This window comes from Delphinapterus leucas, chromosome 2 (genome assembly GCF_059928025.1).
Source record: "Delphinapterus leucas isolate spDelLeu-1000000601 "Yukka" chromosome 2, BTC_Dleu_Yukka2, whole genome shotgun sequence".
NCBI lineage: Eukaryota > Metazoa > Chordata > Mammalia > Artiodactyla > Monodontidae > Delphinapterus > Delphinapterus leucas.
In genome coordinates, this window is record NC_143130.1 from 61,275,543 (window position 1) to 61,301,430 (window position 25,888).

The 25,888-nt window shown below is 37.5% G+C and overlaps 1 protein-coding gene across 3 annotated transcripts in view; it reads left to right on the forward strand.

Annotated features, from left to right (window-relative positions):
* The first annotated feature begins 350 nt into the window (after positions 1-350).
* Positions 351-25,888, forward strand: part of IREB2 (iron responsive element binding protein 2) — a 49,829-nt gene continuing 24,291 nt past the window's right edge. Inside the window, exons 1-7 of one of the 3 annotated variants that reach the window (XM_022580151.3) lie at positions 351-450; positions 2,522-2,611; positions 19,783-19,948; positions 21,363-21,500; positions 22,388-22,606; positions 24,949-25,018; positions 25,507-25,690. In XM_022580151.3, coding sequence (XP_022435859.2) covers positions 432-450; positions 2,522-2,611; positions 19,783-19,948; positions 21,363-21,500; positions 22,388-22,606; positions 24,949-25,018; positions 25,507-25,690 — 886 coding nt within the window. In that variant the 5' untranslated portion in view covers positions 351-431. Of the gene's footprint in view, positions 451-2,521; positions 2,612-15,633; positions 15,705-19,782; positions 19,949-21,362; positions 21,501-22,387; positions 22,607-24,948; positions 25,019-25,506; positions 25,691-25,888 lie in introns of those variants that run through there. The other 2 variants (XM_089906937.1, XM_089906938.1) reach the window with 2 other exon arrangements.

The following is a 25,888-nucleotide window of genomic DNA, read 5'->3' on the forward strand; positions in this document are numbered from 1 at the left end:
CCACCCCCACATCACCGGATACCCGAAAGGAGCCCCAACACCCCTGGATCTCACAACCTCAATTGGACACTTGAAGCCACAACTAACGGATCTCTAAGAGGGCCAAACTAGTGACGCCAACGCCACAGCCTCCCCGGCGTTTCGCCCCAGCTCGCGAGAACAGAAGCGATTACGCAAGGAATCGCCGCTTGGCTGGCTCCGCCCCTTCTCTTTCTTTGTCTCCAAGCCCGAAGAGCTCGCGAGACTTGGGCGGCAAATCCCGCGAGCTGAGACCTGGGGCCGGTTCTGCGGCTCTCGCGGTGTTTGCGCGAGACTGCTCCTTTCCTGCTTCCTTTGCCGGTCCGGCTGCTTTCCTCCCCCTCTTCCCCGCCCGACCTCCCCCTCCTTCCCCCGCGGGCCCCCTCCCCGCAGGGATAATATGGTCTCCGGCGATGGACGCCCCAAGTGCAGGTTAGTTTCAGTTCACCGACTGGATCTGGCAGCTGTAGACGCGCGCTGCCCCGGCTCCGAGTTCTTTGCTTCTCTCTCCTGGAGTTGCTCGGCCGGCGCCGGGGCCCTCCGGGCTCAGGTTGTGCTCCCTTGGGGCCTGCCTGCTGGGCCGCACTCTGTGCGCCCAGGCCTCGAGGGCCCGGCCTTGCCGCCCTCGTCCCTCAGCGTGACCCCAGCAGGGCCGTCCGCTCCGCCGCTGGCCTTGACCCATACCGGCCTCGGCCCGTTGGCCACTGCTGGCTGCCAGCGGCTTCCCGGTACTCCTCAGTAGCACTAGGGTCGAGGAGAGGCCCACCATCTTCTCCCCGCCCCCCATTTGTAAGAGATGAGGGTGGGGGCTAGTGTCTCCTTGGTGGCGTCTCACGCAGCTAGTTGTTTATTCCGCTGTCCAGCCTCGAGCCCCTCTCTCTCTCTTTGCCTCTAGAAGCAGAGTGGGGGGTGGTCAAGGCCGAACACTGGTCAGCCAGTTCTCGGACCATTTATTGCAGCGCTGGGTCTCCTCCCCCCATCCACCTCCCTCGCTTAACCGTCAATAAGAAAGGAAAAACATTATATATTCTCAAAAAGTGAACAGTGCTTATCGCTTCTCATTTCGGACCAAGGTCCTAGCAATGTTGGGGGTCCTGCCCACCTACTGCAGTGAATCTGCACAAAAGATCTGAAGGTTCTTTAACCTCAAGGCTGCCTCTCCGCCACTTCCCCCAAGAACCTTAGGAGCTGGGGCACATTCAAATAAGTCCCCTGGGTCTTCGACTTGGTAGTTAAGCTTCAATTCATACAAAACCAGAAAGACGTGTCTTTTAGGGAGAATCTGCTAATTTGCCCAGATATTTTGTTGTTCACCTTTACCTTTAGTCTTAAAGCCTGTGAAAGTCTTACCTGATAAGTTATTTGGTTTTGATTTTATTCCTGTTGTTGAATGCTGTGTAAAAGTCCATCTTTTGGTTATTTTTTTAAAAATCAGTTCTTCTAACATAATTGTGGCGTTGTCCTGTCTGTATTTATGCAATTTTCAGGACATGTCTTCACAAAACATGCCTATTCATCCTTTAAATCATTCTTATTGTCCCTTTCTAGGTATTCTTTATTATCACAGTTTCACGAGTTAATTATTTTACCAGTTTTTATTTGACAAGGGTCATGGCTTAGAGTTTTACTGTCCAATACAGTGGACACCAGCCACATGTGGCTATTTAAATTTAAATTAATTAAAATTAAAAACTCTGTTCCTCAGTCGCTGTAACCACATTTCAAGTGCTCAATGGCCACGGCTACCTATAGAAAATATAGGTAATATAGCGCAAATATAGAAAATTTGTGCCATTACAGAAAATTCTTCTGGACAAAGCTGGTTTCTAGGTATTTTCACTTTGAATAAGGTAATTTGTAGCAGTGTTTAATGAAAGCATTTTTTTTTCAGTTTTTATTTGACAAGAGTCATGGCTTAGAGTTTTACTGTCCAATACAATGGACACTAGCCACATGTGACTATTTAAATTTAAATTAATTAAATAAAATTAAAAACTCTGTTCCTCAGTCGCTGTAACCACATTTCAAGTGCTCAATGGCCATGGCTACCTATAGAAAATATAGGTAATATAGCACAAATATAGAAAATTTGAGCCATTACAGAAAATACTTTTGGACAAAGCTGGTTTCTAGGTATTTTCACTTCGAATAAGGTAATTTGTAGCAGTGTTTAATGAAAGCATTTTTTTTTTCAGTTTTTATTTGACAAGAGTCATGGCTTAGAGTTTTACTGTCCAATACAATGGACACTAGCCACATGTGACTATTTAAATTTAAATTAATTAAATAAAATTAAAAACTCTGTTCCTCAGTCGCTGTAACCACATTTCAAGTGCTCAATGGCCACGGCTACCTATAGAAAATATAGGTAATATAGCACAAATATAGAAAATTTGAGCCATTACAGAAAATACTTTTGGACAAAGCTGGTTTCTAGGTATTTTCACTTTGAATAAGGTAATTTGTAGCAGTGTTTAATGAAAGTATAATTTTTTTTTTTCAGGATATGCCTTTGAGTACCTTATTGAAACATTAAATGACAGTTCACATAAGAAGTTCTTCAATGTACCTAGACTTGGAGGCACCAAGTATGGTAATGTTGCTTAAATTTTCTTGGATTTGTTTAGTTTCTAATAATAAAAATGGATTTGTCGAGCTGAGTTGAAGAAATTTTAAATTTATTCCCACCATGTCGTAGCAGGTACACCTACACATATGTCTAACATTTTAAAAGCTTCTTGGGCTAGCTTTTGTTTGAGGAGGATGTAAGCCCATACCATAGCTTCTCATTTTAAAATCTAAGTTTAGTAATGATTTTTACCCCCAGGAAATTACTAATACAATTTTAAAAACAACAGAAACCTGCCAGATGATATTCTAGAGCTATTAAATGTATATTTTAATTTTCCGAGCGAACAGTGTCACTATCCTTTGAATAGGAATCATCAGCAGGGCCCACTGATTTGAGTTGTTGACCAGGGCATGGTTTGCCCTGGCTTGTACCCTGACACTCTTGGCAGACCTTTGCAGGCGCCTGACCTGGATCAAACCTTTCACTGAGGTTTCAGAAGAGTGAACTTGGCGGAACCCCAGAGTATTGGATGGAAGTCTTTACTTTATTGACAACTAAGTAATTTTCTCAACCAGGCCGGTGAAGGGAAGACCTGTTTGGAAGAGTGATTTAGATTATTATTTTCTGACTTTTCAGTGAAAAGAAGAATTAAATGCCATATCTGTTGCAGTTTTGGAGGGAGCTTTCCCTTAACCTTGGTTTTTGTTTTTTCCTTCTCGTGTTACTTAAGAAGATTGCTTTTGTGATTTTTCTGTAGATTTTGGTGGGTTTAAATGTTCTAGACTAGCAGTATTTTCTTGTACATTCCGAGAATATTTGGATATTTTAGAGTATATTTTGGAGAAGATCCCTATCCTAGAATTAGGTTGCCATTTCAAAATAAACAGTTCACCAAAATCCTTTACCTTGCATGTTTAGTTGCTGTGATTTGTATTGAGAGGTTGGTCTTTTCTTAGTGCCATGTGTCTTTCATTCACATTTATTTTATATCTTCACTGATGATGAATTTGTATTAATTTTGAAAAGGGAACAGCTAAGTTGATTATATATAAGAGAGATCTTTTATTTCCCTTCTCTCAAATATCTAGTGATTCTGGCCTGGAAGTTTCTTAACCCACATTTTATAGCTTAGTAAAGTAAAAGAACATATATGAGGATGTTTTTTAATTTGAGTATAAGTTCTTTTAATGGATAATTTGTGGAAATGTGCCTACTTGAAGATAGCCTGTATTTCCCAAATGCAGGAAATCAGTAGGAAACTATCAAAACAACTGTAAAATGCACTGAAAGAGTGATTAATAAAGTAAGAGCTATATTATCTCTGGAAAATGAGCTGTCACAGGCATCTGTACATAACTGAGTTCCAGAATACCAGGGTTTTTATAACCATGATAAATATAATAAGAGAATGCCTGTAAATACAAATGCCTTTAAAACAGAAATTTGGTTTTTATTTCTGTGGGGTTAAAACTTTGTTTTTAATAGAATGGTTTTATGAGGGGTTTACTAAGTAATTACCTACATAATTTCTTAGTAATTAGTAGGAATAAAATTTGGAAGAAGAATTGACTTTGAAAGAAAGGAGCAACTTGAGTAGAAAAACAAAAAATCCTTGCTGCATTTTTGGAGGGACCAGATTGAATGGCCTCCCAGACATGTGCTTAGGAGACATTGCTTTGGTAATCACCAGGGTTCTGGACCACTGCCCTCTCTGCTTCCCACATTTGGATGCCTTCCAGGCTGAGAATCACAGTTGTAGTGAGTAACTTAATGAAGGGCAAGTGTTCTAGCTCTCCTATATGTTGGGGAGGAAAGATAGTTGACAACACTCTTCTAAGCTCCCTGCTAACTGTATCAGGAATGCCTGCAGCTGCAAGGAACTGAAAACGTACTGTACAGTGACTAACAAATAGGGGTTTATTTTTCTCAGCTAACAAGAAGTCTGGATGTGGACATACTGGGACTGTATAGCACCAACATCAGCAAGGACCTAGGCTCCTCACTTTTTTCTGTTTTGCTTTCATTTTTTGGGTTGCAAATAGCTGATGTACCTGCATTAGGTCCATGTTTTAGGCAGCTGGAAGAGCAAAACAGAAAGAAAAGCCCACTCCAGGAGCTTTTGCCTGTATCTCCTTGGCCAAAATGTCATCTCCACTCTCGGCTTTAAAGGCTGAAAGATGGTGTATTTAGCTTTCTGGATTTTGCAGTAGAGAAAGACAAGGGAGAAGTGGTTGAAGTGGTTGGGAGTGGGTAGTGAGTGAACTAGCCTGGACTATCTGCCTCACTAACAGTACCTTCCCTTATTAAGTCTGTCTTTAGATAGAGTACAACACAAATTACTTGATTTCTCCTTTTTTATTGCCATTTTATCATTTTACTTCCCAAGTTTATACTCAAGGTATCTTTTTTTTTAATTAGTTAATACCAACTGTTTCCTTAGTCAGTAGTTCTCAAACTTCAGTGTGCATCAGGATCAGCTGGAGGCTTGCTGGGCCCCATCTCTGGAGTTCTGGTCTAGGGTAGAGACTGAAAATTTGGATTTCTAACAAGTTGCCAGGTGATACTGATGCTGCTGGCCTGGGGCCATATTTTGAGAGCCAGTTAGTTTTCTTTTTTCTTTTTTTTTTTTTTTTTTGGCTGCGTTGGGTCTTCGTTGCTGCGCAGGGGCTACTCTTTGTTGTGGTGTGCGGGCTTCTCATTGCGGTGGCTTCTCTTGCTGCGGAACACAGGCTCTAGGCGCTCGGGCTTCAGTAGTTGTGGCACGCGGTCTCAGGAGTTGTGGCTTGCAGGCTCTAGAATGCAGGCTCAGTAGTTGTGGTGCATGGGCTTAGTTGCTCCGTGGCATGTGGGATCTTCCCAGACCAGGGCTCAAACCCGTGTCCCCTGCATTGGCAGGTGGATTCTTAACCACTGTGCCACCAGGGAAGTCCTATACTCAAAGTATCTTTATGGAAGTGGGCATATTGTTCACGTTGACCACATTTTAAACTTCCATAATTTCACTAGTGGCAAAATGCCTTTTTAATGATCTGGAGCTGCCTGTCTGGCACTCCAGGGCATTGACTACAACCTTAGAGATTTTGAGTGACTCTCTTAAGTGGATCTCTGATTTTGAAAATATACCTGGTTCCAAGGAAGAGAGAAATCACTGTTGCCTGGAATAGTTAGACTGCTTTCTGAAGGAAGGAGGACTTGAATTGATGTTAAACAGAGGAATCACAGAGGCCAGTCAACACTTGGGGAATTAGAATGACCAGCAAGCATAATGGAAAATGAGTAAGGGGGAAGACAGTGAAGAGACTGGCCTGGCTCTAGTGAAACATATTTTAGAGAGTAGCTGTTATTGGGCAAGAGGGCCTTCAGCCTGGTGTAAAGCCTCAGGTCCCCTTCTTTACCTCACATTATTTCATTCATCTTTCTTTTTTCCTTCCTAACTGCTTGCTTTTTAACCATGGTACTGCTTAGTCCTGTAGTAGAGCCAGGACTTGGTTTTCCTAATCCTACCTTGTAATCTCTGAAAGAAAATCTGTATTTAATTTTTTAGGAGAGTTTTTATTGATTATAAGAAATTAGGTTGGGATTGGTAATCAAAGACAAAAACATTATAGGCAGTGTAGAAACAGTTTCATTTTTACGTGCATATACAAGTATATGTAAATGTGCTACTTAACAAAAAATACAGTATATATTGTTTTGTAACCTTTTTTTATTTAGTATATCATGAACATCTTTCCATGTCATTGAATATAAGTATCCCTTGCTATCTGAATCTGTTTGGTTTCTGAGTCAGGGATTATGAGTTTGAGTAGAAAGGGATACCTGTACTTTTCCACAGCTTCTACTGTACTGGCTGCCCGGTATTACCTATATGAATGCATCATGGTTTAGTTAGCAGATCTTTGAATATTGAGGTTGTTAACCAACTTTTCCCTATTTATAAATAAAGCTGCTGCTGTGTGTGTAGTAGTTAAATTTTGATGCAACCTTATTATATAGTTACCGGATTGAAAGTATTGTTCCCTCCACCCGCATCACTTTTCTTTTTCACTTTTACTGAATATGTACTGTCTTTTCCAGTCTTTGTCCTTGAATATAAGGAACAGAAACTCGCTTAACTCAGCACTCAAGAAAGAAGATGCTGTTACAGTTTCCAAACATCCAAAGGCAAAGGAAGAAAGCACAGTCAGGCCTCATGGGAACTAGAATTTCTAAGCCAGAGGCTGTTCTTTCTGTCACCTGTTTCTTTTTGAAGATCTACTCTCCAGTCTTCTCTCTCCACAGCCCACTTTACTTATTGGTATTGTGTAATACCCAATATAGCCACTACCAGCCATTCTTTGTGTGTTATGATTAGCTTACCAGCCAGTTAAGACTGTATCTCTAGATGACTTTTTCTCCTATTGTTTTAACCTATAGTTAACCTATGGTTTGGCTGGGCAAGTCGGGCGTCTATTGCTGGTCAGTTATCTTGCTGGTAGGAACACAAGTCCATGTTTTCTAATCTTGTCTCTTCCATGGACTCTGGAAAGGGCTGTAAGTTTGGTAAGCAGTGAAATAGTTTGCTTGTAATATTTACACACAATACATAACTTTCTAAGGATTACCTTTACCTAATGTGATTCTATTCCATCTACAATCATGCACTCACCAACCCTCCACATTTTGTCCAACGATCTGTTGGTTTTAACTGCCCCTTTGTAGACAATTTCTATTCTAGATTAGGTCCTTTTGGTAGCAGAGAACAGACACCCACTAGCTCAAGTGAAGAAAGATTTATTGTAATGATACAGAGCTCCCGGGCAAATGAAAGGTGGCTGTATCTCAAGAAAATGGGCAATGAGCCAGAAGTGAGGGAGCTCTTTATTTTTTCTCTCAGGGCTTCAGATTCCTGGCCCTCTTCCACTCTTCTGCTCCCTCTACTTCACTGCAGACAAGCTGCCTCTGCTTACTAACTTTATACATGGCCACAAATGGCAACCTCTGTGTCTGGCTTAGCTCTTAACAACTTTCTGGTTCAGCCTGTGACCTGATTGCAAATTCCTGAGAGAGGAATCTATATTTTTTCTACCAGGCTGTTGGCCATTCACCTGCCAAGGGGTTGGCATTTGCTTCAGCACTGTAGCCAGGGCGGTAACGGGACACTGAGCACTGTCCATTCCATGGATGGCAGTTTGGACAGGCACCATGAAGTATGCCTGTTATGTTAGCAGATAGTGCTAGATGACATGCTTACCGAGAGCAAATGAGAAGAGTGAGTGTGTCTGTACGTTTATCAATAATAGATATTATTTTTCTGGTTTCCTCTACCTTTGTCAGTGAGTGAAAAAAAAAATCTTAAAGAAGCAGGAATCTGTTTTCTCTTTCTGCCTTCTTGGACTCTCCATGGCGATATTAAAAAACAAAACAAAACAAAAAAGGTCAGAGTTCTTTATTGGAAATCAGTTCCATTCCAGCCTGGTACCCGTTAGAGATATAAACAGTACCTTGACTAGTGAGACATGGGTGTGAGTTAATCCTGTTGCAAAGTCTGGGGTTACAGGGCCTTCTAGAACAGTTTCTTAATTTTTTCTCCAGGTTCCTGGCCTTAACAGGGTTTTTAGGTTTACACTAAAGCTACTCTACCAGTCCCCTTGCTCTCTTAGCCCGGACTCCAAAGATAGCCTCCTTGAGGCTTTAGGCAGGCCTAGAGTGTTTGAGTGTTTGTTTCCCCTTTCCATCAGTCTTCAGTGTATTTCTCTTTCATATTTAGTTTATCTAAAGCCTGTTGTTAATATTGATATTTCCTATGGGTATTTTCTCCATCTACTGTTTAAACCTGGAATTAATCACTTTTGAGAAATAACAAAACCCTTTTACATTATCTGTCTTCACTACATTGCTTAATGTTAGGCAGGGAGGATAGTTTTATGCACATGAGGAAAATGAGGCTAAAAATCTCAGTAATATGCCTAAGGTCACATATCTTCTAAGTGAGAAGATCTGGTCTTAGACTCATATCTTTTGACTTCAGACCAACACTTTGCCCCCCTTAATACCATTCTGTTTCCCAGCTTAATAAGGGCAGTAATAAAGTGCTAGTATTTATTGATTGTTTACTATATCCATTCTGTAAGTTCTGTTATTACCCACTTAGCCAGGGTCCCGCTACTAAGTACCATTACCTAATAAATGATAGAGGAGAAACTTGATCAAAACATGATGAAACTTTGAGATTCCAAAATCTATGCTTATAAAACTGCTACACTGGGGGTTGGATGCTCATGCTTATAAGGACCATAGAGGCACCATAAACAAGTGAAATGGCCCTGGCTGGAATTGTGGCAAGCAGGAGAGCAAATGCCCTATATAAAAGAGTAGGTGCTACTCAGTTCCAGCAGAAATGTGAGGTTGGTGTTGTAAAACTTTCTATTTATCTTAAGCCAGAAATTTGGATTTTCATGTAAAAAAATCTCTGGCTTTTCAGTGTTGGCAATTAAACTTTAAAATGTTAAAACTGTGTAGAACAAACGAAACACATCTGCAGGCCAACAGTTTGCGACCTCTGCCCTGAGAGAGAAATTTTATTGCCTAATCATAGTAGCAGCCACTTAGCCTTGAGTGGTAAGATCTGCAGTCCTGGAAACCTGGATATGCCTTTCATCAGCTGCCTCCCATATAAAATAGCAGACCTCGGCATCCTTTTTTAAAGCCTGAACCACCTCTTGGATCTTACACTGAGTAATTGATCAAAAAGATATCTGTTGTTAGCAGTTCATTTCCGAAGTATGATAAGACGTTATCATACTTTTTCAGTTTAAGTCACAGGCATGTTCTGGTTCCCTGCATGTCTTTTTGATTACCTATCTTTAGAGGATTAGCTTTCCAGATTCATAGGATTCTGGAAATTCCTGGTTAGAAGAGGTGGTATTAATCCAGCCCAGTTTTCTATTGATACTTGGTGCATGCATCTCTCAACAATGCTGTTTAACTCATTCAGCTAAGATTGAGTACTCAGATGTTTCTGGCAGGTGAAAGATGGCTAAGATAGCATCTTTGTGCTAAAGAAAGCACACAGTTTAGTAATGGAAAATGTAAGTACAGTGCCTTAGTATGTTGTAGCAGTCTCAGTCCAATCGGGGCATAGAATAGGGGAACTTTAATGTAAATAATTATTAAGTGATACAAGAGTAATTGTAAGATGTAAGGAAATTCTTTATGGTACCTGTAGGGCTGACAGAGAATACCCAAGGAAGGAAAAATTGGAAGGGGGTCAGGTACCATTGGAGAAGGTGTGGTTCAGCTCATTAGATCGCAGAGAAGTTTGCTGGTTTGGTCAGACTGGAGCTGGTCTGGAGTTGCTGGGCAGGCAGTAGGCCATCATCTTCAGTACATGCAGGGGAGTAGGCAACCAGCAACTGGTACTGTGAACGTGTATTGAGAGAACAGATGCTGGCAGGGGCAAGAGCCCTTCACGATGCGTGGGACACATGGGGGCTTGCAGAAACAGCAGCAGCTCGTTGTGTGACCGTACAGGCAGCTTGCAGGGGAGGTCCAGGCAGTGGCAGGACAAAGGGTCTTCTGCGCAGAGCGTCTTGGTCCAGGTTCTGGCACAGGCAGGAGGAGTCTTTTAGAGTGCACAGCTTCATGGGAGCTCTGGTTCCCATGTTGAAAGGGCTGCGGTGATACTAACAAACGTGCATGTCTGTACTTTTTATATATTGTATAATAAAATGTGTCCGCATTTGGAAGATCTGCATAACTTAGTGAACCTTTATTTCTCAAAGATCTTCAGTGAACACAGTGAGCAGAGTGGTGGGACTAGATAATGAGCAGACAGGCTTATTACTTCATTCATTTTTGAGAAAATGTCTGCCAGATATCCATATTTGAATAATCATAGTTGGTCGTTTGTTCTTTCAAGTGAAAATGGTGTTCTTTGGAAAAAGTGGCTAATTTAGCTTGTAATTCAATCACACAAGTGTTTTTCCCTTGAGCAACGATTGTACTTTGGTTTTGAGCAGAAATGCTGTATACACTTCATTGTTGTCACACAGAATATTGAGACTTGACCTCAGTGGTTGAGATTTAATAAAATTAACACTTTTTCTGCTTCATCAAGGACATTCTTAAGAGAAACTGGTATTTTGCCTGAAAATGAACGATACAGTGAGTACAAGTACAGTTTGGTGCCACTGCTTTGAGTCCTGCTAAGGCATCAGCAGTTTTATCCACTATTGTTTTTGAACCATCAGCACATATGTCAAAATGGTGGAAAAAGCAAATAATGTCTTAGTTGACCTTGCAGATTCCCTGAAAGAGTTTCAGGGCCCCCCAGGAGTCCAGGGACCACACTTTGAAAACCACTGGTATGGGGCATGTATGGAGATAGAACGATGAACTAAAGAATCTGGGTGAGAGATGACATAGTGGTGGCTTGTACTTGTTAGTGGTGGTGGTGATAGAAGTAGACAAATTCAAAATATATGAAAGAGGTGTCACGGATGTTGCCTAGATACTTTGGCATAAGCATCTGGGTGGAAGGTGGTGCTGTTTACTGAGCTAGGGAACACAGAGGTGGTAGTAATATGGGACAGGGGCAGAGGGGAAATCAGAGTTCAGTTTAGGTACTAGTGAATTTGGAAACATATCAGTATTCAAGTAGAGATGTTTGTGAGGCAATTAGCTGCATGGTTCTGGAGCTCAGAAGACAGATCTGGACTGCAGAAAAATATTTTGGAGTTATTGGTGTAGAGATAGTCCGTTGAAGCCATAGGATCAGTTAAAACTCCTGAGAGGAGACGATATGGAGTGAGAAAAGAAGTAAGCCTAGATATGAACTCTGAGGAGCTCCTGCATTTAAAGATCAGGTAAAGGAGTAGAGGTCAGCCAGGAAACCGCAACAGGACTGCCAGAAAGTGTTGAGAACTGTAAAAGTGCCAGAATTTCACTCTCCTTTTAAGTTAAACTGACAGTTTCATAGATGCTGGCAGAAGACACAAAACTCTTGAATCAGAGACAATGGACAGTTTATTACCCACAGCAAAGCAGTGTGCTTGGTACCAACATTTGTTGCAGAAGGCCAGGTAATACCTGCACACAGAGATTGTGTTACAGAAAATGAAGTCTGACTTAGGGAACCCAAATCTTTTATAATGGACAGTAAGCATGCCTGCCCTTTGCTCCAGAAAGAGACACTATCTTTATCTTCCAAGGCCATTCACTATATTAACATCTTTTTCAAGATAGTCTGGAACAAAGGCAAGTCATTGCTTCTGCGTGCAAGTAAGGCAGAAACGTGAGATTGGAGACATGGAGAATGGTATTGTGAAAGCCAGTAGAAAGAGTGTTTCAAGAAGGAGGAAATTGTTAGCTCCATTTAATATTGTTGAGAGAATATTGAAACACTAGTTAGAGCTGTTTCATTGATATTTTAAGAAATCAGATTGGGCTGGGCTGAAGAGTGAATGGAAGTGTAGAAGTATAAAATGAAATGTGTAGGAAAGTGGACATTGGGAATATATATAGGCGACTCTTTCAAAAAAACTTGGTTGAGAGTTTGAAGAAAATAGTACTTGGAAGCTGTGTGTGTGTGTGTGTACACGTGTGTGTGTGAAACTGGGGCTAAAGACTTCAAATGCTGATGGGAAGAATCCAATTGAAGGATAGATTACAGAAAAAGGAGAGAGAATTGATGACTCATGGGTCCTAAAATGTATCACTGGGAATTGGATGCAGAACTCCTATAAAAGTTGGCATTTAGTAGGAGGAGGTCCACAGCTGCCTTCTTAACTGGGAAAAGGATAAATCAAGAGGTATCTAGGCTTGTGTGTAAAGTAGGAGGAAGTGAAGATAGGAACTATTAGTTTTTATTTATCTAGGATGTAGGAAGTGGGGCTAGATCCTGTAGGAGGCAAATAGAGATTTGATTTTAAGGAGAGTAGTTGAAGGTATGAATGAATTATTGTGGAGTGTGGGAAAACAAGCAAATCAGAGAAACAAAGTAGAATTTCTGGGTGAATGGTGAGGACCCAAATGAGGTTGTAATTGTGTATTTATATTGGTACCAGTTTCTCTGGTTGATGTTTTAGGGATTTGTTTTTTCCTTCCTCCTCCTTTACACATCACCACCAGTAAAACTACAGTGAACTACTTCGCAACCACTAGAATGGGTATTATATAAGAAACAGACAATAACAAATGTTGGGAAGGATATGGAGAAATGAGGTCACTTCATACAGTGCTGGTGGGAATGTAAAGTGATGTGGCCACTTTGGAAAATAGTTTGACAGTTTCTTAAAGCATTAAACATAAATTTAACATATGACCCAGCAATTCCATTCTTAGGAATCTACCCAAGAGAAATAGAAACGTTCTCTACAACAAGATTGGCAAATGAATCATCTCAGCAGCATTATTCATAATAGCTGAAAATTGGAAACAACCTAGATGTCCTTCACTGGGTGAATGGATAGACAAAATTTGGTATAGCCATACAATGGAATACTCTTAAGCAATAAAAAGAAATTAACTATAGATACATGCTACAACATGGACAGACCTCAAAAGTATGCTCAGTGAAATAAGCCAGACACAAGAGACCTTATTGGATGATTCCATTTGTATGAAATATACAGAAAAGACAAAGCTATAGAGACAGAGTAGATCAGTAGTTTCCAGGTGTGGGCAAGGAGAGGACAGGGATTAACAGCAAATGGGCATGAGGAATCTAATTAAGTGATGAAATATTCTAAAACTGATTTATGGTGCTGATTGTACAACTTGGTAAATTTGCTTAAAAAATCGTTGAATTGTATCCTTGGAAAGGGTGAATTATGTGTAAAATATGCCTCAATGAAGTTCTTCTTAAAAAGAAAGAACAGTTCTTCATAAGTGGGAAAGTGATATGGGGTTCACCAACTGAAAGGACAAAACAGGTTGGTGTGTTTTGATGGACAGATAGGATAGAAGAACAAAGGGGAAAAAGTGTACAGTTTGGGGAAACGAGAGATTTGACCACATAGAACCTAAACTGCTTATGTGAGGGGATGTACAGACAAGCAGGTGCTGATGGATAAGGGAGAAAGTAAGTCCTCATGGTGTTGAAGAAAAGGTGTGAGAATGGGGATCAGAGAGGTTTGGAGAAGGAACTTTTACGATGGTGTAATTGGAGCATGAGATAGTGTGTGGTGGGGGGCCATAGGGAGAATAGGGAAGAAGAAAGAGGTTAAGGGCCTTGGTGAACTTTGTGCCTGATCCAGAGTAGGGATATGGAATTAATATTGCTAAAAACAAACTAGAGCACCTGTGTCCATTTTTCCACACCTGCCAGCTTATTCTCTACTGGTAGGGCTCTGGAGTATCTACCTATAGATTTACTTTAAGGATTAAATGAGATAATGTAGGTAAAACACATTGATATTTTCTCCTTAGTAGATCCTAAGTAAATAACTGTAGATGTTACTGTTTTAAAAGTTGAGGAAGAGAATTGTATTAGTTTTCCCTTACTATGTAATACATTAAACCAAAAGCTTTATGGTTAAAGCATTAGTAAACATTTATTATCTCACAGTTTCTGTGGGTCAGGAATTCAAAAATGGCTTAGTTGAATAGTGCTGGCTCAAGATCTCTCCTGAGGTTACAGCAGGGGTTAGTTGGGGCTGCAGTCATCCGAAGGCCTGACTGGAGCTAGAGGATCTGCTTCTAATGCGGCCCATTCACACATGGCTGGCAAGTCAGTGCTTGCTGTTGGCACAGAGGCCTCAGGTTTGCTCCACATGAGCCTCTCATCAGTGCTGCTTGATTGTCCTTGTAACAGGCCGCCAGCTTCTCCTGGAGTGAGCAGTCTGAGAGAGGAAGGCTAATGCTGGAATACTTTTATAACCTAGCCTTAGAAGTCACACACTGTCATGGACCTAGAAATTATCATACTAAGTGAAGTAAGACAGAGAAAGACAAATACATTATGTTATCACTTATATGTGGAATCTAAAGGAATGATACAAATGAACTTTTTTACAAAACAAATAGACTCACAGACATAGAAAACAAACTTATGGTTACCATTGGGGAAAGGGCAAGGGAGAGGGATAAATTAGGAGTTTGGGATTAGCAGATATGTACTACTATATATAAAATAGATAACAAGCACCTACTGTATAACACAGGGAGCTAGATTCAATATCTTGTAATAAGAAATACATCTGTATATCTATATCTGAGTCACTTTGCTGTATACCGGAAACTCACACAACAGTGTAAATCAACTGTACTTCAATGAAAGAAAGAGAGAGAGAGAGGGGAAGAAAGTCCCCCACTGTCATCTCTGCCATACTCTTGGTCATACAAACAACTGATCTTCAGTGTAGGTTTTGTGAGAGCATGTGAATGCCAGGAGGTGAAGATTACTGGTATCATCTTGGAGGCTGGCTACCACAGAGAGAAATAAGAAATAAATTGTTTTTGTTTGGGGGAGAGGGTGTTTATTTGCATCTTCCCTTGCTGTAGGCCTCTAGTAGTTATTCTGAAATTAGACAAATCTGCAAGTTAGTGCTCCTTAGTGACAAAATGTCCAGTTAACATTTGTGATTCTTTTTTTCTTAGCACACTCTTATCTGATATTGGTTTTTAACTTAATATTAATTTTCAAATGATAGAGTTAAAAAACAGTAAGACCACTGAAATTATAACCAAAAGAGTAACCCTGCCCCAGATTTCTACTCTGCAGAGAATACTTATTTTTAATTCTTTTGGCTATTTGTTTTGGTAATGTCCTCCATATTATTAAATAGCCTTGCATATACAGCTGTTTCTTGACTTTTCAATTTTAGACTTTATTTTTTACTATGGAAAATGAGAATTTGGCACTTTTCTTCTCCCCTACATATATCCCATGTACCTCTTCCTAGTATAGTTATAATTTTTGGTTAAATCAATGTTCAGTGCTTATATTATGACTGTAAATATTCTCAGCCAATCCATGTAGTAAATGATGATTGCATCTCGTTTCTCTTACAACTTTGTATTTTTTTCCTGGAATTAATGACTGTCTTTTTTTGTTTGCTTAGTTTTCTATGTCTTTATCAATACTTCATCTCCAAACTCTCCAAAAGAACTAAACTCCTTCTGGTATAATCAGGTAATCTATCAATTAATTTTTTTCCCTTCTCTTAGCAGCATACCATCTGGACTCCATCTTCGATTGCACTGTGGCTTACACGGTGTTGCCCTAGAAGAGTCTGTGCTTTCCTGTGTCAGAGACTATTTCCTAGATATCATGATTTTTTATTTTCCACTTAATTCCTTGTTTTATAGAACATATCCCAGTAGCTTCCTAAGAAAGGGTGCCTGAGAAGTAAATTTTTGAGACGTTGCCTGATTAATTGATAGTTTACCTGTTCACAGATTTCTAGGTTGGAAATTCTCTTGGAATTTTGAAGGCATTGTTACATTGCCTTCTAGTTTCTTACACTCCTCTTAAGAAATTGCAGGCTGTCCTGATTCCTAGTCTTTGTTTCTGATTGCCTTGCCCCTATGTAGACATTTAGTTTCAGCTTTCTCTATTCTGCTCAGTCCATTACCAGTCAACCAAGGACTATTTTCCAAAATTTTGTTAGTTTTGCTTCTCTCTGTTTCTTTCTTTGTTCTTGCGAGTTTATAATTTTTTTTATTTCTTTACTATTATCTTAGTGGGTTGCAGGAGAGAGTGGAGATAATTACTGGTGTTTATTTTACCATATTTTACTAGAAATCTGACAAAATGCTTTTTATAAAGATATTTAAAACAAAAAATATTCCTGAGATTGTTTTTCCAGAATAATTAACCAAAGTTAATTTTGTGTTTGCTTCTGGGATAATATTTTACTTCTCATCATTTCCAAATGTTCTGTTAAAAAAAAATGTCCCCCCTGTAATTCCTCTTGGTTTGGGGGGCTTCATTATGTTTCTCATTGAGGTAAGAATGGAAACTAATATTTGTTAAGTACCTACTGTTTGTCATAGTATGTTTGTTTGAGGGTTTTACGTGTACTAGGTAGGTGCTGAGGTAAGATATTCTTCACATATGTTAGGTAGCTGGCATTCCCATTTTAAATGGAAAATGCATCAACTTGAGTTGCTTTCCAAAGGTCATACCTATTGTAAATAGCAAATACTGGCTTTGAATCTAGTATTTCTGATTATGTAGTCCTTTATCCTCTTTACTTACAACTTCATTAATCTTTAGTTTGTGTGTGTTAAAATTTTCAAGCATAAAAGTAGGGAGAGAATAGTATAATAACCCACCATGTATTTGTCAGCTAGTTATCAACATTTTGTCAATCTTTTGTTTCAAATATTCCACCTTTTTTTAAATCTGTAAATGTACTCCAGTTTACATCTCTGATGTACGAAAGGACTTCTTATAACTAACAAAATTAACAGTAACTCCTTAACATGATCTAAAACCCAGTCCAAGTTCAGATTTCTCTGGTTGTCTCAAAAATACATTTATTCAGTTGGTTTGTTCACACGGTATCCAAATAGGATCCACATGTAGCATTTGGTCTTTATGTCTCTTAAATCTCTTTTAATCTATAATATTCATCCTCTCTCCTTTTTCCATGCCATTTTTATGTTGAAGAAATCAGGTTCTTTGTTCTGTAGAATGTACTACATTCTGGATTTGATTGCTTCTTCATGGTTTTATTTTATTGTTGTACTGTCCCCCGTATTTCTTGTTAACTTAGAAGTTAGAGCTGGATGTTTCATTAGATTCAGGTTTATTTATGTATGTATGTATTTTTGGAAAGAATATCTCCTAGCTTATATTTCCTACTTCATCAGGAGGCAAGTAATATCTATTAATGTCCTACTTTTGGTGATGCTGAGTTGGGTATAATTTTTCTCAGCTTCATCCATCCATTATAAGTTCCCCATTCATATATCACCTCAGGATTTTAGCATCCACTTATGATCATTGTACAGATCCATTATTTCATTAGGTGCTGCACATTGGTGATTTTTCTAATTATATCACTGCCCTTCTACATTTATTAGCTGTAATTCTGCTATTATGAGGAACTTTCTCCTCTTTACTGTTTTGCCACTTGAAATCAGGAAAGACAAGATTAATGATTGATATTCCCCCCTTTATTTGTCAGTTTTCAGAGTAACGAGTTTCTGTAGCAAAGGAGTCATTATGAACTCAGGGCTATTTATATATTTGATATGTTTTAGTGTATTACAGTCATTATTCATTTTGTTGCTCAGATTGATCCATTAGTGTCCCCGTTAGTCTTTGATAACTTCTTTGGTTTCTGACACAGGATGTTCCAGGCTCATTTTGTGCATATCCTTCCCCAAATACGGAACTAACCATTTCTCCAAGGAACTCTGTTTTTTTAAAAAATGGGAAATAATATTTAGAAACAGCAACCGGAGTTGCTAGTGGTTCAGTACTATTGCATTGTCATCATTTTAGGCATTTTCACTGACCAGAGATAGGAAATAACGTACATATTTTTTAGAAAGAGAAAAATCATGAGTTTGTACTGATGATACCTATTGAAGTGTAAGTTTTTTTTAAAACTTAGCTACTCTGATTTTATACTTGTACGTCATTACTCTTAAATCTTGGTTCCCAACTATAGTAACAAAAGTACTTTTTGCTTGCTTCTCATTGTATATATGACAATTTCAAAACTACAATATCAGTACTAATGACTGAACATAATTTGTTTTCTTTGTGGATCTTTTTGCCCTTAATATATATCCTGGTAGGGAGATACAACCAAAATACTATATGGCATATATATATATAAAGTTTTTAATTTTATCCTTTCATTGTTCTTTCTGGGGGGGAGTATATATTATTATATATTTAAAATTATAGTTTTTAGTTTTATATTTAATATATAATAATACATATTTTGTTTTACTCCCTTTCTTACTGTAAAGGTATATACTATAAACATTGTTTTGCATTGCTTTTTCTCTTAATGGTACAGCCTGGAGATGACTTCTTTTTTATTTTATTTATTTATTATATTTTTTGGCTGCATTGGGTCTTCGTTACTGGGTGCGGGCTTTCTTTAGTTGCAGCAAGCGGGGGCTACTCTTGGTTGCAGTGCACGGGCTTCTCTTGTTGTGGAGCACAGGCTCTAGATGCGCGGGCTTCAGCAGTTGTGGCACATGAGCTTAGTTGCTCCGCAGCATGTGGGATCTTCCCGGACCAGGGCTCGAACTCGTGTCCCCTGTGTTGGCAGGCAGGTTCTTAACCACTGCGCCACCCGGGAAGCCCTGGAGATCATTTCTTATCAGCATGCAGAGATCATCATTCCTTTAAACAGCTGCATAGTAATCTATTATGTGGGTTACCATGACCTAGCTAATTTCATACTGATTTCGTCTTCCATTTAAGTCCTAAGGAAATACTTCTTTGTGGCAAAATCCAGTGTGAGAATTTAATAGGATCAAAAAATTTTTAAATATTGAAATCTGTTTCTCTCCGTAAACTTGAAATCAAGAGTTAATGACAATTTTCATGAAATGAATTTTATTCACCTAAGCACCCTGGTTTATTTTTAAACCTTAACTATTTTTGATGGAAATCCTTTAAATTTATTACAAACTTTTACACAGTTTAAACATTTTTTGCCATAATTGGGATGTTTTCATTATTGTATTTAATTCTAATTATCTGTGCTTTTCAGTTTTTCTGTGTTTTCCCTGAATGTTAAGTACTTGTCAGTCTCATATGCCCAAGTCAGCTGTTGTGTGAAGTTTTTTTAAATTAATTAGTTAATTAATTTTTCATTTATTCTACTAAAGTTTAGGTGAAGGTTTTATCTCTGCTTTTTCAGGGCCTCAGCTTACATACAGGAAAGTCAAATTTATAGAAAGCCTGGTATTAACAAGAATGGTGTTTCACTCCCTGTTTACTAGACTAAAAATTTTTTTTATATTGAAACGTAGTTAATTTACAATATTTTGTTTCAGGTGTACACGAAGTGATTCAGTTATATATATATTTTTCAGATTATATTCCATTATAGGTTATTGCAAGATATTGAATATAATTCCCTGTGCTATACAGCAAATCCTTGTTGCTTATTGACTAAAATTTTTTTAATTGAGAAAACAAAGCATCTGTGTCTTTATCATTTTGCTATTGTAATTTTTACAATATGTAGTTACGATTATTCGCTTATTAATAGTAGTATTTTCTCTTGAATCAGATGTTCTGCCTTACTCAATACGGGTCCTGTTGGAAGCTGCTGTGCGAAATTGTGATGGCTTTTTAATGAAAAGGGAAGATGTTATGAACATTTTAGACTGGAAAACCAAACAAAGCAATGTTGAAGTGCCCTTTTTCCCTGCCCGTGTTCTTCTTCAAGATTTTACGTGAGTGATAGGTTTATTTTTCATGATGAATTTTCAGTGTTCGCTTTTTAAAATTCAGACTCCCTGATGGCTCTCTTGTTTTTTAATTGTGAAGATTAGTTTATAAATTTAAAAAGTTGCTTTTTCTAAACTGAAGCTATTTCTTAAAAATTAGGCACTTTTTTTTGTACCATTTATTTAAAAACTACTTTTATCTAACTGCCTACCTGTCATCTCCACATAGCCAATAGGCTTCTCAATCTTAACATATCCAGAACTTCATTGCTCAGCCCCCCTCATGTATTCTTTCCAATTTTTTTTCTGTCATATTGAATGGCGCTATAGTCTCCTGTTTGTTTAGAGCAAAAATCTAGGAGTTAACCCTGGTTCCTGTCCTTCGTACATAATCCAGTCTATCAGCAGGTTCTGTCAACTCTACCTTTGAAATATACATATCCTGAATCCAAATACTTCTTACCATCTCCACCACAGTCATCCTGATTCTAGCCCCATTCTCACTTACCTGGACTATAACTATAATAATCTGTTAACTGGTATCCCTGCTTCCATACTTGGAATGTATAGTCTTGTCTTTTCACAGTAGGTGAAGTGACTTGGTTAAAAGATGTTAATCAAGGTCATATCATTCCCCTATTCTCCAATTGGCTTCCATTGCACTTACAATAAAGTCTTTACCATAGCTTGCCTAATCTGTGTGTCCAGGGATTACTTATTGGAAGAATTAACCTTTAGCTGAGTTTTGAAGGAGGTGTAGGAGTTAGCTAGACAAATAAGAACGTCCCCTTCACCCACCCACCTAAATCTGGTTTGTAAGCTACTGCTCTGTGTACCCTGTATATGCTGCTACTGTAGTACTTATGATACTATTCTATAATTGCTACTTTATCTTCCCTACAAATTCCTTGAGAACAGTTACTCTCCCTTATTTGGTCTTAAACCATTGGTGTCTAGCACATTGAAGGCATTTGGTAAATGCTCCTTATATAGTTGGCTGGAGATATATATGTAGGTATAGATATAGATCCATCTATAGCTATATCCATATATTTAGTGGATAACTTTGGAGACAAGAAGGCACTGGGAGTGAAGGGGCTGGAGCTGGGGAAAAGGGAGGGGTATCTTAAAATATAAGGCAAGAGAAAGAATTCCATAGGCAGTTCCGTTGAAGTTCTCTTATGCCTCTAAAAATCATCTGTTGTATTTTTGGCACATTTACCTTTGAGCCCTCAAATTCTCAGATAATATTTAATATTAATTCTCATTAAACCAGGATACATCTAACTTTGGATAACCTGTACATTATCAAACATGAATGCAACTTAAAAAGGGATACTTTTTAAATTTAAAAATGCATATTGATCATTTGAGCAAATGTAAAAGAAGAATTAGAAGTTGATCATTCTTTATTTTTTAGTGGAATACCGGCAATGGTGGATTTTGCTGCTATGAGGGAGGCAGTGAAAACTCTTGGAGGTGACCCTAAGAAAGTCCATCCTGCCTGTCCGACAGATCTCACGGTTGATCATTCTTTACAAATTGACTTCAGCAAATGGTACTTTAATACACATATTTATAAAGACAGCCACGCACGTTGACTGGCAGCCAGTCCACTGGGAGTGTGTGGTATAGAAGAAAGGGAATAGAGATAATTTGTGCCAGAGTAAAGTTTGCTACAGTTAGTATTGACTAATATACAAAAAAAAACTGATGAAAACTTTATGTATTGGTGAATTTTCTTTTTAACTGAATCTAAATTTAAACTGATTTTCATGTTTGTATATTTCTGCTGCCATTTTTTTATAGATATGTGTAAGCCTGGAACCTGCTTTTTGGAGTGAATATCTGAATTAAGCCTTCATTTCCTTTTTGTTTTTAAACTTCCAGAGAGAATTTAAAGATGTGAGCCTTTAATGTCTAAATTGGTGGTTGAAAACACTGAGCTTACTACAGCTGTATTTTCCTTCCACTGAAATAAATTTCTTATATTTAAAAGGTCATTTTGACCAAAGTCAAACTAGAGAAGACATGATTCTATTTTCATGTACCAGCTTTCTTTTTACATTCCCTGGAGTAATGGAAAAGGCTACAATTTATTAAAACCTGTGAGAGCCTTTGCCCTCTAGATTAAACGATGGCTCTGAACTTCTTTTAAGTTGTTAGATGGGGAAAAAAATCGATTTTGCTACTTGCCAAAAGTTACTATATGAAAATGATTTTAGTGGCACAATTTTTTTTTAATCTCCATAAATTTAAATAAATCAACTTTTTTTTTTTTGGTAATCTGAGATTTGCTTTTGAAACCTGAAATAAATGATATATTAACCTTTGAATAACATTTCAGTTGTTACTTCCAGATAGCATTGCTGTTGTGTGCTTTTTGAAGAGCAAAATTTCTGTAACTTTTAAATGGTTTTATTTTGTTTCCTTTTGGAACGATAGTGCAATACAGAATGCTCCAAATCCTGGAGGTGGTGACTTACAGAAAGCAGGAAAGCTTTCTCCACTTAGAGTGCAGCCTAAGAAGCTTCCCTGCAGAGGCCAGACTACCTGCCGAGGATCGTGTGATTCTGGAGAACTAGGCCGAAACTCAGGAAGATTTTCTTCGCAGATCGAAAATACACCCATTCTATGTCCTTTTCATTTGCAACCAGTGCCTGAGTATGAGATGTTTTTAAAAATATTTATTAGTACCAGATTATTTTTCAGTTAAGGAAATCATGTTTATTCTCCTTCCCTTCCTGATTCCTATTACATTGCCTTCATATTTACTGTGCTTCCTATTGTACTGAACGAAGCAAAGTTAATGAAAATGGTAGTCTCTAAATACCATGATTTATTTCTGTTCCTTTGAAGAAAACTTTTCTTAAGAATTTTCTATAAATATATTTAATTTTTGTAACTAATGTAGACAGAAAATTATCTTGAACAGTAAATTTTTTATTTTAGTGAATTTATACCATTCACATGCTCATTATTCATTCAGATTTCTTTTATGAAATCTATTTATTTTTAGCTTTATTTTCCTATTAGGAGATTTCTTATTCTTTCTTATTGCATTGAGATATGTTAAGAATATTATCATTATCATATGTTATAAACTTAATGAGCCCTTTTAGATAAGCAATTTCCTATATAGTACCATGGAAAGTAGTAAACCTGCCTGGAAAAGAATCCCGTTCTTAAGAGTTGGTTAAATTTCCTAATAGGTAATTTTTCAAAATAAAAAAAAGAGTTCTATAATTTGAATTTTTATATGCTATAAAGTTTCCAAAGTCTTAGTCTTATTTTAAGAGAGTTATGTTGTTTATCCCATTGTTTACTAGACTGTCAGGTTTTTTAAAGACGAGTTAAAAATGACTTACACTTTTTCAAATTGAAAAAAAATTAACACATTTAAGATTTAGGCTAGCTAAGAGTAATATCAATACATATTTCATCGTAAGTACCAAACAGTATATTAGTTCATTTGTCCCTAAATTGGATCTTTCAAATTCTGGGTACTTCTAAATTTTGTGCTCAATGTAGCTGTAAAGCCTCAGGTTATAAGTGAACTCAGGTGCTCTTCCTTTCTAAGAATTCAGTATAATCTGTGGGTCCTTTGCCATCAAATCATGGCAGTTTTACATTTATGTAAGTACTCCTTATTCCCTACCTGGCTGTCCTGATGGTTAGGGACATGTTGAATTTTGAGATTAATTTCTCTTCTTATTTAGAAATTAATTTCCTGAAAAGGAAGATTTATTGATTCAAAAAATCATTGATTTTCTTGGGTATCTTTTTATAACTGGTATGAAGTGCTAAGATGGTATGTTTTTATTTCTAAAAATCCAATCTGGTGTAACATTTCCCCTCAATTTTGACTCTAAATTACGAAGTATTAAGATCAGATATGTTATAGTCCCTGGTTGTATGAAAATAGTAACTCTTTCATGTGCTTTAATGCATCAGTGAAATATTAATTATAGACTCAAACAAGAAATTGAGGGATAGAGAATTGAGAGCATACATTTGGCACTTGAAATCACTGCCTGATTTGAAGTCAGGTTATGAGCTAATAAATGTGTAGTACTTTGTAGCTATATATACTATGAAAAGGTAAGATAATTGGAGTGGCTCTAGAAAGCTATGTTCCCTGAGGTCCTAAGAAAAATCTCATTAAGATGTGCTATGGCTTCAAATGATCAATCAGCAATGAATTATTAATCTTTGTTTTTTTTAAAAAAGTTGACAAACAACTATAATTATCTGGACCCTGGAGGACATGTATAATTTAAGTTATATTGATATTCTAGTCAACACTTAAATCACCAGCTGGCAAGTGAAATAAACAACTTAAAGCTGTTAGAAATAATTTTTTTTTAAATATTCATTAGATAAAAATAGCTTCCTAAAAATGGCACTATATTTACTGCTTGGCAGTGAATTGTTTTCATCTCTTAGTTTACATAATTCATGTAAAATAGATTTATAATCCATTTAAAGTAAAATGCTACTTTATATAAAATAGAACCTTCCATTTTGGGTGAGATGAATTTAAAATTTTTACCAAAAGCTCTTTTTAAACTATAAAGTGATGTTGAGTTGTTTGTCATTGCTACATTGTGATAATCAACAAGTATCTCCTAGTTTAACTGGTACTAGAGTTAAGTGGGTGGAGATGTACATGCTTATTTTTCATTAAGCTACAACCCTTCTTTTTCCTTGCAGTGGAAAATCCAACAAAGGTTACCATGCTACTTTTAATATTTTAGCCAAATCTCACAGTGTTACATGTTAAGTACAGTTTGGGACACTGGTGTGGACCCTGGCTTAAATAATAAGTCCTTGCAGTAGCTTTCTAGTGTTACTTAAAGCAGAGCTTCCTTGTTGAAAAGAAAATAACTGATTCTGAGAAGTCTAGTAAACTGCTATTCCCAGAATTTTTAAAATATGTAGACTTAGAAACAAGGCAAGTCTTTTCTGTAATACATATATTTAATGCCAGTTCTTCTTCTTTTTAGACCTGAAACAGTATTAAAAAATCAAGAAGTAGAATTTGGCAGAAATCGAGAGAGGCTTCAATTTTTCAAGGTATAAATGACTGGGGGGAAATTTTTTAATAGGAGTTTATGAAATATTGAAAGGTTTGATTTTTATATCTTTAGAAGTTTTTAAACACTAGCAGTAGAACCCTTTTTTACTTTTTTCCTTCAAATAAAATCTTAATCAGAAACGCTAGTGTATAACAAAATATTAAAAACAGTGGCTCTAATTCAAGTGAGCTTGGAGGGTCGTCTACTTGGGCCTACCCCTTTTCCCATCCCTGAGAATCCTTGGAATGTAGTTGAAAGCTGCTGTTTATCTGGACTATTGGAACATTTTTCTTTGACTTAATTTTGTTTTAATCTGCAAAATGAATATATTTAGGTTTAGTATCTGTGTATTTGTTTTTATGTACTGTAAACTTTGACCATGATGAACATTGGTAAAATATTTTTAGTGTCAGTATTTATTTATATGTTGATTATGAGGCAAATTCAGATATATGCTAACAGTTGGATTTCTTAAATAAAATACAGTGGAGTTCAAGAGTTTTTAAGAATGTGGCTGTAATCCCTCCTGGAACTGGAATGGCTCATCAAGTAAACTTAGAGTATTTGTCGAGAGTGGTTTTTGAAGAAAAGGACCTCCTCTTTCCAGACAGTGTCATTGGCACAGATTCTCATATAACCATGGTGAATGGTTTGGGGATTCTGGGGTGGGGTAAGTAAATGACTATATTTAATTCTTTGGGGGAGAGGATGTCAGGAAATTTATAAAAGGACATAAATAGCAGGGTCTTTATAGCCTCTTTGAGGCTGTTTTTTCACGTATAACAGCAGGAGCAAAAGTAAATCTTAATTCAAGTGTTTGTGGACAGTGTGGTATAAGAGAGAATTTATGAAAAGAAATGTGGACCGT